The 19,159-nt window shown below is 38.6% G+C and overlaps 2 protein-coding genes across 2 annotated transcripts in view; both read right to left on the reverse strand.

The window, feature by feature from the left end:
• Sap30 (SIN3-associated polypeptide 30) overlaps positions 1-9,413 on the reverse strand; it is a 13,836-nt gene extending 4,423 nt beyond the window's left edge. The window contains exons 1-5 of the mRNA XM_076202675.1: positions 9,331-9,413; positions 9,108-9,210; positions 5,713-5,894; positions 4,453-4,590; positions 1,043-1,120 (exon numbers count right to left, since the gene is read on the reverse strand). Of these exons, the coding sequence (XP_076058790.1) occupies positions 1,043-1,120; positions 4,453-4,590; positions 5,713-5,880 (384 nt within the window). The 5' untranslated portion in view covers positions 5,881-5,894; positions 9,108-9,210; positions 9,331-9,413. The remainder of the gene's footprint in view (positions 1-1,042; positions 1,121-4,452; positions 4,591-5,712; positions 5,895-9,107; positions 9,211-9,330) is intronic.
• LOC143035751 (uncharacterized) lies at positions 5,901-9,095 on the reverse strand. The gene is made up of 2 exons (XM_076202674.1): positions 6,592-9,095; positions 5,901-6,218 (listed from the first exon to the last, which is right to left on the reverse strand). The coding sequence occupies exon 1, from the start codon at positions 7,626-7,628 to the stop codon at positions 7,038-7,040; it is 591 nt and encodes a 196-aa protein (XP_076058789.1). The 5' UTR covers positions 7,629-9,095; the 3' UTR covers positions 5,901-6,218; positions 6,592-7,037.
• Positions 9,414-19,159: the final 9,746 nt, after the last annotated feature.

Consider the following 19,159-nt stretch of genomic DNA (forward strand, 5'->3'; position numbering starts at 1 on the left):
AGGCCAGCTGTCAGTCTCTTTATGAGAACAAGTAATGGATAGACAGTCATATTTAGTAGAGATCTTAGCATAGTCCAGAGACTGATAGCCAGCCCCATAGGGTAAGGGTGTTAACAGTTTGATTATGTGTAACTGGCATACAAGAAATGGGGTGGAATTACCAACTGCCAGCCCTTCTTACATGAAAAAGTGTGCTTATCGTGGGGTGGGGGACTTTAATGTGTGTATATATGATACACATCTTGGGCTTGGTCTAGAAATCAGTAGGAACTGAAGGTGTTGATAAATTTTAGAATATGGTCAGTGGGGAGATAGATCTTTGTCCATAATGTGGAACTAACATTGTCAGGTACAGTGAGTCCTCCTTATATGGTAATTCTTTATCTGGTATTTATCTGGTTTTGGTATTTGGTAATTACTACCCTCGATTCTATTTATGTTAAGAAAAATTCACAGATACGGTATCCGCTTGTGTTTTGAAGAGGAAAGAGCAAGGAGAAGGTACATCTGCCATATCCTATTATTACATGTTATAATGGGTTTAGTATCCAGTAATTTCAATTTGTGGTAAGGTTTTCAGGAATGCATATGTACTGTATAAGGACTTACTGTACCTGTTGCTGGTCCCTATCATACCAACATTATGCTTTTTAAATGGAGGCTAACTTCATTGAAATGAAACCTGTGTGAATCTAGACTATTAGAACATCACAAAAATACCTTTAGCTTTAAACATATAATTGTATGCAGCCAATACTCTCATGCATTTTGTTAATATTGTAATGGTATTTTGTTTATATATGTTGCATAACCACAACTTGCACGTAGATCATTGGTCTCATTAGCAAATTGAATGATTATGGAAACATTATGAAGAAGCAAGGGCTTCTAATTACTTTAAGCAATCACACCATAACATTCAAGTTCATATTCTTGTACATCCATCCAGAATTATCAATACTTAAAACAAACAAGGCATTTTATGTTAGTGAATATCATATTGCAACAATTCTATAAGTTACAAAATTAGAAATATACTTACATCAACAAGCTGTGCTTTATTGAGGCCTGGTCGAGTTGGTATTTTGTAGTGGCGCTTGTATCTTCTCAAGGTATTCACCTGCAAATATAACGTCTTACAGAATACATACATATACCATATACCAATGGCTCCCTCCCCATTACAAGGGAGGTAGCCAAAGTCAAAAGCATAAATCCATTCCCACCCATTTCATCCCCTACATACTCCACTCCCATTCACTACCCCTCCCTCCCTCTTTTCTTGGCTCTTCCTGGATGACAGGTCATCCCTACATCTGGCCCGCTGCCCTGGGTCAGAAGCAATGCAGCAAGACACAGCACACCATAGCAAGGCTGCTTCATTTAATTGGCAACCCCCCCCTCTCTATCCCCTCATGCAGAAGAAGAGAAGGGGGAGAGAAATCCCTTTGGGTTGCATTAAAATATCATTCACACATACTCCCTCACTCCCTACCCATTCCCATGCATCGCAGCATCATCCATACACAACCATTCTCCACTCACATCTATCTTCTGTCTTCTCCCTTCCTTCCTCAACAGACATTCCACTCTTTCTCAATGCCCCTTTTACCCTATCTATCCATCTCATCCTTGGTTGCCCCTTCATGTTCACACCCATCTCCGCATTCCACACCTCTTTTACTAATCTTTGTTCACTCATTCTTTCCATGTGTCCTAACCATCCCAATACTCATTCATCAACCCTATCTCCCAACTCCCTTTCCATCCTTGCTCTCCTCCTCCTCAATTCTCACTTTATCTAGCCTAGTAACCCCTTCCCATACTTCTCAGGCATTTCATCTCAAACACATTTCAGGTTTCTGCCCCATACAGTGCTGTCGGCACAATCACTCCTTCAATCTCCTCTTAGCATCCATTCCCAAATGTCTATTTCTCACGACACTTTTAATCCCCCAAGGCATTTACTTGCTTCTCTCAATCTACATTCTATCTCCAATTCCACTCCTCCCTTTCCTGCCACATTTGCACCCAAGTATCTTAAGCTATCCACGTCCTCCAGTCTTTCTCCTTTAATACTCACTTCCAATGTACTGCCATCGTCTCCCCTTGTATATCCCATCACCTTACATTTACCCACATTGATCTTCAACTTCCCTCTTTCGCATAACTTCCCAAACTCCGTCACTATCTTCCTTAATCTCTCCTCTGATCCCACTACAAGCACAGTGTCATTAGCAAACTACAACTGGCTTGTCACATTTTTCTCCATTTTCTTTAACCACCTCCAATCCCTGACCAACTACCTTTGCATTTACCTTTCATACCACTCCATCCATGTATAAATTGAACAGCCAAGGTGACATAACACATCCCTGGCAGTCCCACCTCTACCTCAAACCACTCACTCTCTCCATTTCTAATTCTAATATCGGCTCTACTGTTGATGATGATGATATGGTTTAACGTCACAAACTCCCCCTATCAGAAGGCTAGGACTCTCATAAAAACTCTTGACTGCTCTTAACAGCTTTCCTCCTATCCCATATATCTGCAATACTTCCAAATTGCCTTCCTCTACACCCTGTCATAAGCTTTTTCCAAATCCATAAAAGCCCGAAAAACAGTTACCTTTTCCTAAAGCTTTCTCAAATATCTATCTTACCACAAAAATCTGACCCACAAAACCCCTACCAGTCCAACTCACACGGTTCGTATCTCCAAATGCTCATTTCTTCTCTTCTACAACCTCCTTTGCTTCATCATCCTACCACTCACTACCCTTCCTTCTATTTCCTCCCATCCTCCTTGTTCCACACACCATCTTTGCACACCTTGTGACTCCCTCCTTAAACCATCCCCATTCCTTCTTCACTCCCTCCCACTCTTCTCTCAGCTTCTTGTACTCCTTTTTTTCATTTAAGTAGTTCAATCTAAGCACCTCCCTACCTTCTGTCCTTTTCCTCTTTCTCCATCTATCCTCCATTCTCAACTTACCTTCCATAAAAAAATTATCTGATATTCCCCCACTCTCTCCCCTTAGAACACATACATCCAAAACTCTTCCTACTCTTCCCCTGGTTACCACTATATAGTCAATTAAAGCCCTATCTACCACCCATCCATCCACCACCCTCTCCTATGTGTACTTATGCTTGACTTTCTTTTTAAACACTATTTGCTATCATCAATTTTCTAGACACATCTCTGCCATCATCTCTCCACTATGAATTTTTCCTGGATCTCCACACTTTCCAACCACTCTGTCTATTGGTTTATCTCCTACCCCAGCATTGGGATCTCCCAATACCACTACATTGACATTTATCCCTACTTTCTATGCACTCTTCTCACTAACAGGCTCATATGCATTACAAAAAGCCACATCTTCCTTCCCAGATTCACCTTCATCCACATTAACCTTAAGAAACCTTCCACTCCACATTTACTCTCTTCACTTACAGAATACTAGTAAAATACCAAATACATACATATACCACAATGTTTGGATCAAAGGCAGTGCAGCAAGATACAGCCCTTCTCCTGCAGGGCCTTACAGGTAGAACAGGTTTATTCCAATTATTCCATTACATGGTCACCCCTCCCTAGTCATCTGCTTGAGAAAATTAGAACAAACAAGAACATCCCTTCAGGCAGTGACACTTCTTCATCCATTCAATTCTACCTTTTGAACTCCTTTCCTTGCCAAACGGACATTCCTCTTCCATCTAATCTCCCATCCATCCATCCAGTTTATTTTCTTAAAGTCAAGTTCACTCAAGTTTTGATATATAAGTAGATGTTCTCTCTATTCACATCTACTTTCCACACAATTTTTTCTAGTTTTTCCTCACTCATTCTTTCTATGCCAAATCACCTAAGTATATTCATGAGTAACCCATTATTAAAGGGGCAGTAATAAGTGTTATAACTATATAAATACATACATATATCATCCATCTATTCTCTTCAATCTTTCATAATTGACCTCCATTCACTATCTTTTGTAGTCTTCCCTGCTCAACAGATATTTCTCATGCATCTAAATCGCCCCTTTACCCCATTCATACATCTCATTCTGTCTTTCAAATATATTCCATTCACCTCTACATTCCACACTTTTTGCTAGTTCTTTCCATACTCATACCACCTCTGCACTTCCTGATCTACCCTATCCTACAGCTCACTTCCACCCATTCTCTGCCTTGCCTTCATATCTGAATTGTCATATTTCTCAGAAACACTCAATCTAACTCTCCACATCCTTTGTATTTGAAGTCTATGCTCCATACAGCACTATGAGTATAATAACTTTCATACTTTATTTTTTTTTCATTCCTCTCTCTCTCTCTCCTAAATCCACACTGCTTTTCCCCAGTCCCTCACTGTTCCCTTTCTATACTTCTTAATACCAAACCATTGTTACATGTGCAATTATTCTAAATACTATACCTGTAAATTAAATAGTTCAACATCTGGGTGATCACCATCAAATTCACCGGAATCTTCCTCAGAATCTCTTCTCTTTCTTCGCACTCTCACGCTCTGGATAACACCCTTGTGGAACTCGCATATGAAGGTGTGATGTGCCTGAAAAAATAATAAATTTTCATAATGTATCAGTTATGATCTTAATCCCTTTGGTCGAATATTGTTATTTTTGTTTGAGGTCATCAATTTTTTTTATCTACATACCAGGTGGAACTTTTCCATTTATTCTGACAGCTACCAGGTTTTGTTCATATCTCTGGCACACCCTTATTAGAAAAGTTACTGATTACTACATCTTATTTTGTTCCTTCGATACTGAATGACACTTTTCCTTTAAATCTAGCTTGCCAGGATATTTATTCATCTTTAGCCTTCCCTTGGTAGCTAAGGTGTTTACATATTTGTTCTCTTCCTTATCATCACCAATTCCTTTCCTTCAAAGCAATGAGTTATGTTCACCTAATGTGGCTTTCTTCTGATAAAGAATATGTACAGTAACTCACTTTTCACTTGACAATGAACTCCACAAATTTGCAAGAACACTACGTCAATCTGAGTCTCCAACCCCCCCATTTTTTTTTTACTTATGGTAAATTCAAAACAATACAATGCTTACTACATCAAATAATACAGCTGGCTCATTTCAATGGTGCAATCATTAGATCTCACTACCTAGCATGTCTGCCAGTTTGCTGATTTTGTTGACTAGATTGTCTAGCTGTCTAGAGGAAAAAAAAAAAAAAAAAAAAAAAAAAAAAAAAAAAATCTTAATTCTCACTGCCTTTGGTATATGTATGTATGTTGTTAAAATGACATCATCTCTGCCTTGCTGTCTCCCAATCCTCTCTTACCTCCCTCCTTCATGATTCCTTAACTTTATGATCCTCTCCTCTCACCCACTACCTTCTTTGAGCACTCAAATATATATATATATTTTAAAGATGTGGTAACCTATCCATTTCAATATTGTAAGTTTTTTCTAACCATTAACATGAGAGGAAAACATCAGGTATGAATTTTTAGCTGCAGTATCCCAGCTAACTTGACACTACAGATATTGAACAATTCAAAAAAAGTCAAAATCATGACTGAGACGCAATGATCTAGAATTAGAAATTGTGAGATCAATGTAAACAAACTGTCAAATTATGGAAAAAAACTCCAACAATAAGAACACTGTAAACATGAACATAGTAATGAATACACTTGTCAAAAACTTACTGATGAATCCATGTGCAATCGTAGTTTCCTCTGGGCAACAGTTTTCTGAATTCTTTTGTTATATGCTGCATTACCAGCCAACCTAGTACAACGTTCTCCTGCATCCACAAGGCAGCACACCTGGTCCTGTTGTGAGCCAGAGTCATCCTCTGTGCTTATCCCATTCATGTTGCAAAGAGTGTCTGAAAAAGAAAATTGTATAAACAAGAGTCAAGATTACTGCACATGCACTCTAGTACAACTTCCTTCAGATTTGTGTCTTGAACAAAGAAACAAGAAAAAAAAAAATTGAACTGTTTATTCACATTAGTTCAAACTCTTATGTACTGGGTATTTCTCTATAAAAGATGTTTGATAGTTTGGTGCACAATAGATAAATAAAAAATGAATAAAATCTAGAGGAGCCACATTTAGATTGGATAGCCATGTCTGACTTATTACTTAACCAAATACTGATGATTTTCATATACAAAGAACTAAATAAACAATAATACAACTAATTTGACCTAAAGAGTACATACATACATATACCAAGGCTTTTTCCCCCTTCCAAGGGAGGTAGCCACAAAGGGAAAGGCATAAAAACACTCCCACCCATTTCATCCCCAAATACACTCCACACCCCTCCCACCCTTCCTCTCATCTGAGCACCTCCTGGATGACGGGTCATCCCTGAACCCTGCCCACCGCCCTGGGTCAGAAGCAGTGTCGCAAGACACAGTACATCCACAGCAAGGCCGCTTCATTTAATCGGCGACCCCCCCTCTCCGTCCCCCTTTGCATATAAAGAGTAAAGAGTAAAGGATATTAATATGCATATAAAGACCTAAAGATATGCATATAAAGATATGCATATAAAGCATATATGCATATAAAGACCTAAAGAGTAAAGGATATTAATTTCTTATACTCTTTTGACAGACATCTGTATGTTCCAGTGGTATCATACTATAACCCTTTCACATTCTTCTGAATTTCTATGGAAAAATTAAGGGAATATACTTAGCTGTTTTATAATTTTTTCTTTAAATGGATATAAGAAATGTGTGAAGTGAATAAGACTATGAACTATGCAGAACAAATAAGATAGTTAAAAGACAAGTATTTATTAGATACACTTAGAAGATTTCTGTCGGTGATCGACGCAGCTAGACTGGAGTCCCACTGTGACCAGGTAGCTCCCTCACATCAATTGTCCAATCGGTCAGACGATTGGCGTTGGGGCTGATGTATCCTGGTGTTGGTGGTTGGTCTGGTATTTTGGCCAACCATATATCCAGATGTTTTTTGAAGGTGTCTGGAGACACCCCTGACATGTTTCTCAGTTATGAATTCTGGACTTTTATGTTTAGTGTTGAACCGGGAGTGGTCCTCACATAACATAGCCTCCCTCTTCTTTGGTGGACTGATACTTGTATGCCGGTGTTGGGCACCTTCTTTTCTAATACCTTCCAGACGTAGATGATGATGTAGCGTTCCCTGCGTCGTTGGAGAGAAAACAACTGCAACTCCTTCAGTCTCTCCCAGTAGTTCAGTTCCTGGAGCCCATGTATTTTGTTGGTGAAGGTCCTTTGGGGCCCTTCGATCTCCATGATTTCTGATACTTTCTGGGGAGACCAGAGCTGGCAGCAGTATTCTAGGTGTGGTAAGACTAATGATTTCCACAGGGTCAGCATACATCTTGGACTTCTTGTCTGGAAGGTACGAAGTATCCACCCTGCTAGACGCCTCGCTTTGGACGTTGCTTGGCTTATGTGATGGGAGAAGGAGGCATCACTGCTCATGCTCACTCCCAGATCTTTCACTACATCTTTCGCAATGATCTCTTGCTGGCCACAGTAGTAGTGTGTTGAGATCTTTAGATCCAGATGGTGACCATAGCGCAGAAGTTCGAACTTTTCCCCGTTCAGTGCCATGTTGTTCACCTCCGCCCACCTCAGAATTTCATTGAGGTCTTGCTGTAGGTTATATTATCGGCATCTTGTTGCGTACGTATCTTCAGTTCGATTCACGTGTCATCGGCAAAGGATGTCGCTGTAGAGTATTTAAGGTCCCTGTCTATGTCCCCTATCATGATGAGGAATAGTAGGGGACCCAGTACAGTACCTTGGGGAACACCGCTAACAACCCTGCTTGCCTGTGAAGAAGTACCCTGTACATTCACTCGCTGTATCCTATCGGATAGGAAACTGTGGAGCCATTTGCCTAGGGCTCCGCATATACCAAGTGCTCGCATTTTGTGCAAAAGGATCCCATGGTCCACCTTATCGAATGCTTTTGCAAAATCAAGGTATATGACATCCACGTTGTCCCCATCTTTGGTGTCATCTAGTATTTTATCATAATGGGCAAGTAATTGAGAGAGGCATGAGTGTCCTTGTCTGAATCCATGTTGGCCATTGTTGAATGCCTCTATGGTTTCCAGATATTCAACGATGGCTTTCCGCACTACCCTTTCCATAATTTTAATTAAATGGGATGTTAATACCACTGGCCTGTAATTCTTGGCAATGCCTTTGCTACCCCCTTTATGTATAGGGGTAATTGTGCCATTTTTGAGGGCTCGTGGTACATGTCCTGTTTGTAGGGACATTTCCCATAACAGTTTCAGGGGTACTGTTAGTTGGTGCTTGCAGTTTTTTAGCAGTTGGGCATGGAACCCATCTGGTCCTGGGCATGGAACCCTGGTCCTGGTCCTGGGCATGGAACCCATTTGGTGCAATCTCGTTAATGGCCACTATTATCTCCTCTGTGGAAATCTTTACTGATGACAGTTGGTGTGGTGTCACCTGGTGTTCATTGAAGAAGGTATGTGGATCCATTACCTTCATATGGTCCTTTGGTTCACTAAACACCCTTTCATATTGCAGTCTGAGCAACTCTGCCATTTTAGTTGGGTCACTCTCGAGTTCCCCAGCTGGATCTATAAGTGGTCCTATAGAAATACAACTATCAGTGAAAATCTAAAAAATCCTATCTTGTCAATGAAGTACACACAAGCTACTTCTGCAAGAACTTATTACTCACCTACAATACTCTTCATTCAAAATGTTTGAGAATTTGGAGGTCAATTGAAAATGTGGATATAATGATTATGATTACCAATACTTTTAAGCAATCAAACTTGAAAAAATACTGCACCCCATTCTGTTAGTACACTCACTTTTCAATTACTAAACTACTGCCAAGATGTAGTAACTTTAACACCATTGCATACGAAACTGACCACGGAAATGCTCATGCAGTGAAAGCGAACATTCATTCATCCTCTCTACTCGTAATCACTCAAACATTAGTACTTTGACAAGATACGGTTGCAGTCATTACACCGGAAATGGGTATGAAGTAATGTAACAAGAAATACTTATAAAAATAAACAACAAAATAATACTTACACAAGCTACCATGAAATTCTGACGACGAAATTCTACTGCTTCTGGGTCACCACGTATCACTTCTTCAGTTCTTGTCTTTCAACCTTATAAAATCAAGGTCACTCTACCAGGAAGAAGGGTATTCACATTTAATAAGGACTACTGGTAAAATTGATGGGAGCGTCTACATTGGTCACAATCATATAAATCAAATTGCTAAAATCCGGCACCGATGCTGCCGTACTTCTCTCATCCTCTAACGTTTCCCAACCAAGGCACCAGACTCGAATAGCATATTGTTGTTTACATTTTGTTCCAATAATATTTCGCTGTAAAGAATTTGTATTTCATGTCACATTCAAAATATGTTTGAAAATGTACGGAAAAGTGAAATGTATTTATTTATTCATATATAATGATAAATTATAATATATTGAAGTTTACAGCCTATAATTATTGTAAAAAAGAACAATAAAATGCAACAGCCAAATGTTTTAACACTGTTGTCAACTGTCATTTCAGTTACCGGTTCGATAATAACAAAATATTAAAGAGTGAAAATGTATTAATCAGAGTAGCCAAATGTAGTGTAGAAAGGCTTGGCACAGAGTAAATTCAATCACTCATGAATTTTGATTAATTTTCTGAATTTTCAAATATTTTCGATTATAATGCTATTTCTGTTGTATATCCAAATATAAACTGAGTACAGGTTCATGTACTCAGCGTTTAAAATCTACGATGAACTATATTGAATTAGCATTAACTAAGGATGTGACACGTATAGTTTGGTGTAAGAAATATAGGACGTAATTATAAGTATAGAACATTTTTAAGTAATCGAATTCCTGTGTAACTGGTTATAGGGTAATTGTATGAGACAAAGCAAGTGGAGGATGACAAAAGTCTTTGTAGTCAAAAGCATAATGACTAATAATACTGTGGTATACTTATTATACAAGTTGACATGTACATGATTAAGCTGTTTCTCCTGTTGAGCATTTCGACAACTTTCATATTCACTATCATTCATTCATATAAAGTACAAGCGTTAGTGTCAAAGCGATAGGAGGTAAAATACAAATGGAACTGTGTAATTCAGATTTTTTAAAACTGAATCAAGGTTCAGGTTAATTATCCTTTGGCGGGCCTTATCAATTTATTCTGACTTTTTCACATTACTTATGTCATTATTATTATTATAGGTTTTGTTATCAATTACGACTCTGAATTCATCATCATATTACTTCCTGTTGATCAAGCTGTTCAGCCCTTTATATGGAACTGACTGAAGTTAATACTCCAGCCTATAGGCATTAATGTCCTTACTGACCACAGTCACGCAACATTATTGTATGATAGAAAACTAATTTCCAGTGAGGAATAACATTAATTACTTTTAAACTTCCACTATTCCTCCATTCTGACATCCTTCGTAAATAACATGTTCACTATCTCTTTCGGTGCGATACTGTCCGGAAGCGGTCTCACTAAACGCCGACCAAAGTCGACCAAAGCCGACCAAAACCACACAATGACGGTTTTTGCCCAATTGCATAATTTATATATAAAAAATAGCATATGGTTGCATTATTTGACCTATTTTCTTTAAAATGTGTAACTTCCATGTAAAATCATCAAAGAGAATACGTTTTTGTCATTTGAGCAAAAGCCGTCACTGTTTGGGTTTGGTCGGCGTTGGTTGCCGGTTGGTAATTTTACAGAGGATAAAAAAGTAACTTCTCTTTGATGATTTTACATGGCAATCATACATTTTAAAGAAAATAGGTCAAATAATGCAACCATATGCTATTTCTTATATATAAATTATGCATTTGATAAAAAACCATCATTGGTCGGCTTTGGTCGACTTTGGTCGGCGTTTAGTGAGACCCGTCCGGAAGTATACAAGCGTTGAATATTTCTGTCAAAATTTTAGATAAATACCGTTATCATAATTTTTCATTCGAGACGAAAGAATATGGGAAAGACATGGTCTTGATGAAAAGTGGACATTTCTTTGCATTTATTTTGGCATTAATTTATCTGTTTATATTGGAGCAGCAGCTACTAACGTTCCTGCCTCGGAATTCGGCAGGACTGGGTTCTATACCCGGTAAGTATATAAAATACTTTCATGGCTTTCCAACCTATTTCCACAACGGCAGACTTCAGAGGCGCGGTGTATCAGAGTCGCATATATATGCTGGTACCTAATCTGTATGCTCGAGCTGTTAGCATTGGTTTCAGACTTCATTCTACATACAGCCTTACCAAACAGGATTAAGCGCTTATACCGTGGTGAGGTATGGAGGCTGCAACTCTCCTAGGGGTGGGGTGGGGTGGGGGTGGCTCAATGGGACCCATCACAGCTGCGTCAATATGGACGGAATAATTTCTAACAGTCATTCAAATACTCGTATGTAAATACTGTGCATTGATCACCATTCGCTTGACAGCAACGGTCAGAAATGTACCGTATTTTCCGGCTTAAAATGCACATCGGGTTATAATGCACACACATGCACTTCGTTATCTCAGTACACAGATAGCGCGCACCGACGTATAACGCGCATGCCAGGAAAAGTCACTGGTGGCTAAAGCTCGTGAACTGCATGTATGCGACTCCTGCTTGCGTTGTTCCATTGTTTTGTGGGAAATTTGAGCCATGAAAAGTTTATTGAATACAAAATGTACATGAAAAATTTCGGATTTTTACAGACATTTTTTAATTTACTATCCTGAGGGAATAATTCATTTTACAAGTTTTTATCACCGTGTTCAAGTTTTTATCACCGTGTACAAGTTTTTATCGCCATGCAGCAACTATGTTTCGATTCATAAGTGTCTTTACTGAAGTGACGTTTAGTTTAACAAACTCTCGCAAGAGGGTGTTTAGTGTAGGCTAGATTGGCAATAGAACTGTCAATCTCGGCCCTGATCTCGCATATTTCGGGTGAGCTAAAACGGCCAACGTTCATGATGTTGGTACCAGTGCTGTTTTACGGATCCCAAATATTTGCATAGATTACGATAATTAATGTTAGTAAAAATAAACCAATGAAATAACGGCGATTAATTACTTAGTATCATGTGAACGAGGTTACATGGAGAAGTATTTTTCATTGGCTAGAGCCACCGCTGGGAAATCTGTTGATTTGTCACTAAATTAAGTGTCAGTTTAGGCATCAATCAGCAAACAACTAAGAAAAAGTCGGAACTACATGTACCGGTATATGACTCATGTTGTGCGTTGGTCCCTTATTACTTTGTAGCTTAAAAAGTTTGTAGGAAATATGATCTAAAAAAAGTTTATTGGAAGTAAAATATACAGAAAAATTTCGGGATTTTTACAGAAAATTTTCATGTTATATCTTGAGGAAATAATTCGTCTTTACCATTTTTTATTTAATACTGAAACAAACTACAGACTGTTTCGTTTTAGCTTTGAACCTACAATGACAGTGGTGAAATAGGACAGTCTCTCATCGAGGTGACGTTTAGTTAATATAACTCCCGAAAGAGGGTGTTGTAGTCAGGTGTTTGACACGAGTTTATGAACGGCCGCAACGGAATTTGTACCGTACCTAAAGTGAAGCAACAAAGCCAACATAAAAATTCAAACTAGGATGCTGTGAACATGGGCAAATATCATGAATATTGATCATGTTTCATGGTGTTTAGGCCTATTTAAACATGAAAAATAAGATTCGATAGATACCTACCTATACCAAATATTTATATAGCCCATGCTGGCGTATTCTTTCATGTCACCATGACTGTTCTTCTTGTTCTCACGGAACGTCACGGAGAAGTGTGCCGTCCCGACTTTGTGACGGCCAACATCGTCACGTTGTTGTGAAAAAAATTACACACACAGCCGCAGAATTTTTATCGTAGGCCGTAGATAATGTGCACCACCGGATAACGCGCACCCCCCATTTTTAGGACCTTCCAACGGAAAAAAGTCGCGCACTATACGCCGGAAAATACGGTACGCACTTTTTTCTGGCAAAAAATCCCAAGGAAGTAGCTGAATACACACACACACACACACACACACACACACACACGAATCGGTGGCGCGGTTGATAGAGTACTGGACTGCCAGTACGGAGGTGCGGCAGTACCTGGTTCGAATCCTGCCCAGGGCCGAAATTATTTCGGTATCGCTGCGCTTCGAGTCGTTACTCCGACTCTCGTGGGCGGGAAATTGTGTGTGTGTAAGGTCATAGCATTACCCATAGATCGGTTATACGAGCTCTGAGCTCTCTTCCGGGAGGGAAATAGATGTCGATCACGAGTCCAACACGTGATCCAAAGACCAAGGTGAATACACACACACACGTCGGTCGAAGTGACAGCGAATTTTGGAACTCCAGGAAAATTTCAAGTTTCGTCGATCTCAACGACGAGGGAGTACCTTTGTTGTATTAGTAGGGAAAGAAAGCTCGTGGTGTAGTGGGAAGGCGAAGAAAAAGGAGAAATGGAGGGATTACTGAGGAAAATGGAAGGAAATGTGGAAGAGACGAACGGGCTCCCTCGGACGTCAGAAGAAATGTCAACAAGAGGGCTGCAGACGACGCAGGTGAAGTCGAAAATATCAGTAAAGGCACAAAGATTAGAAATATAGATAAGAACAACACAATAGAAAGTGAAGATAATAATTTCCATTGATTTAATGAGGGATGGGATGCCAACCTCTCCCGATTAGCAAGTCTAGAGGAAAAACTAGAGAAAATGATCGAACACTGGGAAGTTAGGTTCAGCCAACTTACACGGATTACGCAAAGAGTTGATAAAATGGAAGAACTAAAGAAGGAGAACCGAAATCTAAACAAATAGAAAAATTAAAAAGGCAGTTAAAAGAAGTAAAATATGAGAATGAGGAATTAAAGAAGAAAACAAAGAGAATAAAGAGTCCATAGCAAAAGAAACACAGGGTTAGAGAAAAGTGCAAGAGAACAACAAAATTGCATTTATTGATATAGTGACACGACAGATGAAAGAACAAACTAAGGACACAGATATTAAAGTGATGAAAGAGAAGGAGAGTATAGTAAGAGACTTGGCGGACAAAAAGAAATGTATAATTATATTAGGGATGGAAGAGAAGCATAATCCATATAGGACTACAAGAGTAAAAGAGGAGAAGAAAAAGGTAAACAAGTTATTAGTAGTTCAATAGTATGAACAAGAAACAGGTAAAGAAATTGAAGAAATATATAGAATAGGGAAATGCAACACAGATAAGACCAGACTAATTAAGGTTAAATTTAGGTCACAAACGACATCAGAGAATATCTTAGCAAAAACAGGAAAACTAGCAGAAAGTGATCAGTATAAACAGGTATGGATAAAAAGAGAAATGAATGAAGAGGAAAGAGAGGATGAGAAAACAAAAATACTAGAAGCTAAGGAAAAAAAACGAGAAAAGAACGGAGTCAGACAAAGAGAAATTATATTAGAGAGTAGTGGATATGAAAGTGAGGAAATGGTTCATAGCAGAGAAAAACGGAAGGAAAACAGAAAACACGATGGAAGTAGCAGAAAATTAAAAGTGTCTTACACAAATATAGATGGCTTAATAACAGGTTTGAACAAACTGAATGATTATCTGAAGGAAAAAGAACCGGACATAATGGGAATTGTAGAGACAAAATTGGAAGGTCCACTACCACCCAACAGTGTAGGACATGGTGCATATAATTATTGGATTAGAAACAGAGAGGTGGTGGAGTTATGTTCCTGACTAAGATGGATATAAATGTGATGAATGTCACATATGGAAAGAATAGAGATAATCATGATGGAAGTGGAAGACAGGGATGGGAAGAGCAGGAAGTTTGTAATGAATTAGGTACCTCCTAAAACGGCTTCATGGGAAGAGAGAGAACACAAAATATGTTAGAAGACACATGGATAACACTATATAAGATAATGGAAGATGGAGGAAGAATAGTTATAATGGGTGACTTTGGTTGTAAAGAAATCTGCCGGGAAGAGATGAAAGTGAAGGGTGGAGACGACCTATGGGAAAATGTACTACTTGATATGATTATAGAACATACAATGGCGCAATGGATACAAGAGAATACTAGATATAGAAATGAGGGAGAACCATCGAGACTAGACCTAATAATCACATCAGAACCCGAAATAACGGACAATATTCAATACAAGACACCAATAATTAAAAGTGACCACATATGGGTTGAACTGGAACTAAATGAGGAAAAATACATGGAAAAAAACGAACAATATAGAAAGGGAAGATTGATGTATGAAAAAAAAATGATAAAACAAGAGAATTCTTTCAAAAAGCAGACTGGGAAAGGATACACAAGGAGGAAACAACAGTAGAAGAGAAATGGAATATTTTGACAAAAATTGGTAAAGAAGGAGTGGAAAATTATGTCCCAAGACAAAAACAAGAAAAAGAACATGTAAAGTGTTGGTACAACAACAAAAATTGGGAGTTAAAAGACAAATGAGATAAAGCTTGGATAAAAAGGAAAAAAGACAAAAGACCTGAAAAATAGAAAATATAAACTAGTTATAGAAATGAATATGTACAAGTGTGCAGAGAAGAAAAGAGAAAATACGAAAAAGATGTAATAGAAAAATGTAAAGATCAGCGAAAACTATTTTACAGATTTGTAAACAATAAACTGAAAAACAAACAAGAATTAGAGAAACTACGACAAGGAGGAGTTGAATACACAAAGGAAATAGAAATGGTAGAAATAATGAACAAGCATTTTGAATCGGTGTTTACGAGGGAGAACATACAACTTAGAGATATCGAGTGGGAGGAGAAAGTCCCCCCTATAAAAGAGATAGAAGTAACAAGGAATGAAATAATGAATCACTTGAGTAATTTCGATGTCAGAAAATCGCATGGACCAGATGAAATAGCAAACCGGATTTTGAGAGAATGCAGGAATGAACTAACAGTTCATTGAAAGAGGGAAAAGTTCAAAGATGGGAAAAAACAAATATAGTACCGATATATAAAGAGGGAAACAAGGAAGACCCTACTAACTATAGACTGGTCTCTCTTATAAGTACGATAGGTAAAATTTGTGAAAGAATAATCAAAGTTAGATGGGTAATGCATTAAAAAAGGTACTAAATCCAAGGCAATTAAGATTTAGACAAGGACGATCATGCATCACAAACTTAATGTGTTTCTATTCAAGGCTAATAGATGTAATACAAGAAAGAGATGAATGGGCTGATTGTGCATTTCTAGACCTGAAAAAAGCTTTTGATAAGGTGCCACATAAGAAATTACTAAAGAAATTAGAAACTGCAGAAGGAATACAGGGCAAACTGCTGAAGTGGATGGAAGACTTCTCGCATGGAAAAAAAAAAAATGAGTGGTGATAAGAGACAAACACTCTAATTAGGATGAAGTGATTAGTGGAGTTCCACAAGGAACAGTTCTGGCCCCAATAATGTTTGCTGTATATATCAATGATATGGATAAAGGAATTGAAAGTTATATGAGCTTCTTTACGGATGATGCAAAATTATTGAAAAAAAAAAATATATATATATATATATTGCAGTAATTCACAAGGCACACGTGAAAATAATATGCAGTGGTTTCCCAGTGTTTTTTTTCTGCATATATATACATATATATATATATATATATATATATATATATATATATATATATATCACTGTCCAGTAATGTCGTTACACATTAGTAATTGCACTAAAAACCCACTATTATTTGGATTTAAGAAAAGAAGGAAATAACGAATTTCCGTATATTTCGATCACTTGCTGTGATCCTCTTCAAGCGGAATACATAGACAAGAGAACATACAAATCTTATATACAGATGAGAGAGGTAAAGTTAGGGAACATGGACAAGACATCTCATGTGGCATCTATATTGTTGCGCGGGTTTTGTGGCAAATCGTCCGCTTTTACAATATGAGGAAATAATTTGGCAGTTAATAAATTATTTCCTCATATTGTAAAAGCGGACGATTTGCCACAAAACCCGCGCAACAATATTGATGCCACATGAGATGTCTTGTCCATGTTCCCTAACTTTACCTCTCTCATCTGTATATAAGATTTGTATGTTCTCTTGTCTGTGTTCCGCTTGAAGAGGATCACAGCAAGTGATCGAAATATACGGAAATTCGTTATTTCCTTCTTTTCAAATCCAAATAATAGTGGGTTTTCAGTGCACATATATATATATATATATATATATATATATATATATATATATATATATATATATATACATACATTTATGTATATACTGTAGAGGGTGCAGCAGGTATTTGAGAACAAAGGAACGTCCGTGGAATAAGGAAAATGACACTAGATAGAGCATTTCAGTCCCATTTACTCTTCTGTACAGGTGAATACCTACCCAATGCATGTATTCATTCGATGAAACCGCCATCATTCGCAATGACAGCTTCTAGACGACATGTAAACAGCTGGCAGGCAGTAATGAGGTGGGGCTTGGGAATGTTTGCCATCGCAGCTACAGTAGCTTGCTGGAGAGTTGCAACGGTGTTGTGTGGATGCATATTGGAGGCCCTCTCAGCAACGCCCCAGGGGTAATAGTCGAAAGGATTAACATCAGGAGAAACGGTTACCACATCGCCACTGGCAGCATCAATCTCTTTCCGACCTTTGAAAACGAACGACCTGGCGACATTTAGGAATGCAGCGATCTCGGAGTCAGAGTGCCCTGCAGCCAAGGAGACAATTACAGCATGCCTCTTCATCAAGGAGACGATTACACCATGCCTCTTAATTACCTGAGTGATCCTCGTTTCCACTATGTTCAGCCTGGATAAAATAATATTAATAATAATGGTTGTATATGGATGATGTTGTGACTGCATGAGGAGGAATGGGCGGGGAAGTGGGGGGTGGGGTAGTATGTGTGAGTAAATTTTGACGCAGCCCGAAGGGATTTCTCCCCGTCCTCGCCTTATATGCAAAGGGGGACGGAGAGGGGGGGTCGCCGATTAAATGAAGCGGCCTCGCTGTGGATGTACTGTGTCTTGCGACACTGCTTCTGACCCAGGGCGGTGGGCAGGGTGCAGGGATGACCCGTCATCCAGGAGGTGCTCAGATGAGAGGAAGGGTGGGAGGGGTGTGGAGTGTATTTAGGGATGAAATGGGTGGGAGTGTTTTTATGCCTTTCCCTTTTTGGCTACCTCCCTTGGAAGGGGGAAAAAGCCTTGGTATATGTATGTATGTATGTATGTAATAATAATAATAGTAATAATAATAATAATAATAATAATAATGATAATAATGATAATGATAAAAGTTAACTGTGGGATCTAGAATACTATGTCACCGATAAGGTGTGTTCTCAAATGCCTGCCGCACCCGGTATATATATATATATATATATATATATATATATATATATATATATATTGCAGTATATACATACATGTGCATACACACACACACACACACACAGTGGTTAGAATTCCCGGCTGTCACTACGGCGGTCCGGGTTCGAATCCCGCCCAGGGCTGAAATAATTTCAGTATCGCTGCGCTGCGAGTTGTTACTCCAACTCTCGTGGGCGGGGAGTTGGGTGTGTGTGTGCGTGTAAGGTCACAACATTACCTATAGTTCGGTCATATATGAGCTCTGAGCTTACTCCGGGGGGTTGGGGGGTTAGCTGTCGATCACGAGTCCAACACGTGATCCAAGACCATGGTGAATCACACACACGCACGCACGCACACACGCCAGCTATTCGGAGCCCACTGCTGAATAAAGACCTCTCCCAGCTTCTGCCACGTCACTCTTGCAAACTTCTCTTTCTGCTCTCTACCATGCTTCCCATCTTTATTAATTCATTTATTATATCTAACTTTTCCTTTCATTTATGTCTGAGGTCGAAATAATGTTTTACGAGATTTAGCCGCATCTTCACTCTGAGGCTAGTTTCAGTATGAAATAATAATAATTTTATTTAATTTTATTTCCGCATTCAAAATTATGTTTAAGCCTTCCTCCGTGTAAGGGGTATTCCCTAGATTAAGAGAGAGAGAGAGAGAGAG

Source organism: Oratosquilla oratoria, chromosome 19 (assembly GCF_046742065.1).
Source record: "Oratosquilla oratoria isolate Oo_2021 chromosome 19, ASM4674206v1, whole genome shotgun sequence".
Classification (NCBI taxonomy): domain Eukaryota; kingdom Metazoa; phylum Arthropoda; class Malacostraca; order Stomatopoda; family Squillidae; genus Oratosquilla; species Oratosquilla oratoria.

What these genes read in the sequence shown, in the direction of transcription:
- LOC143035751 (XM_076202674.1), bottom strand. Translation starts at nt 7,628, where the DNA reads ATGGCACTGAACGGGGAAAAGTTCGAACTTCTGCGCTATGGTCACCAT.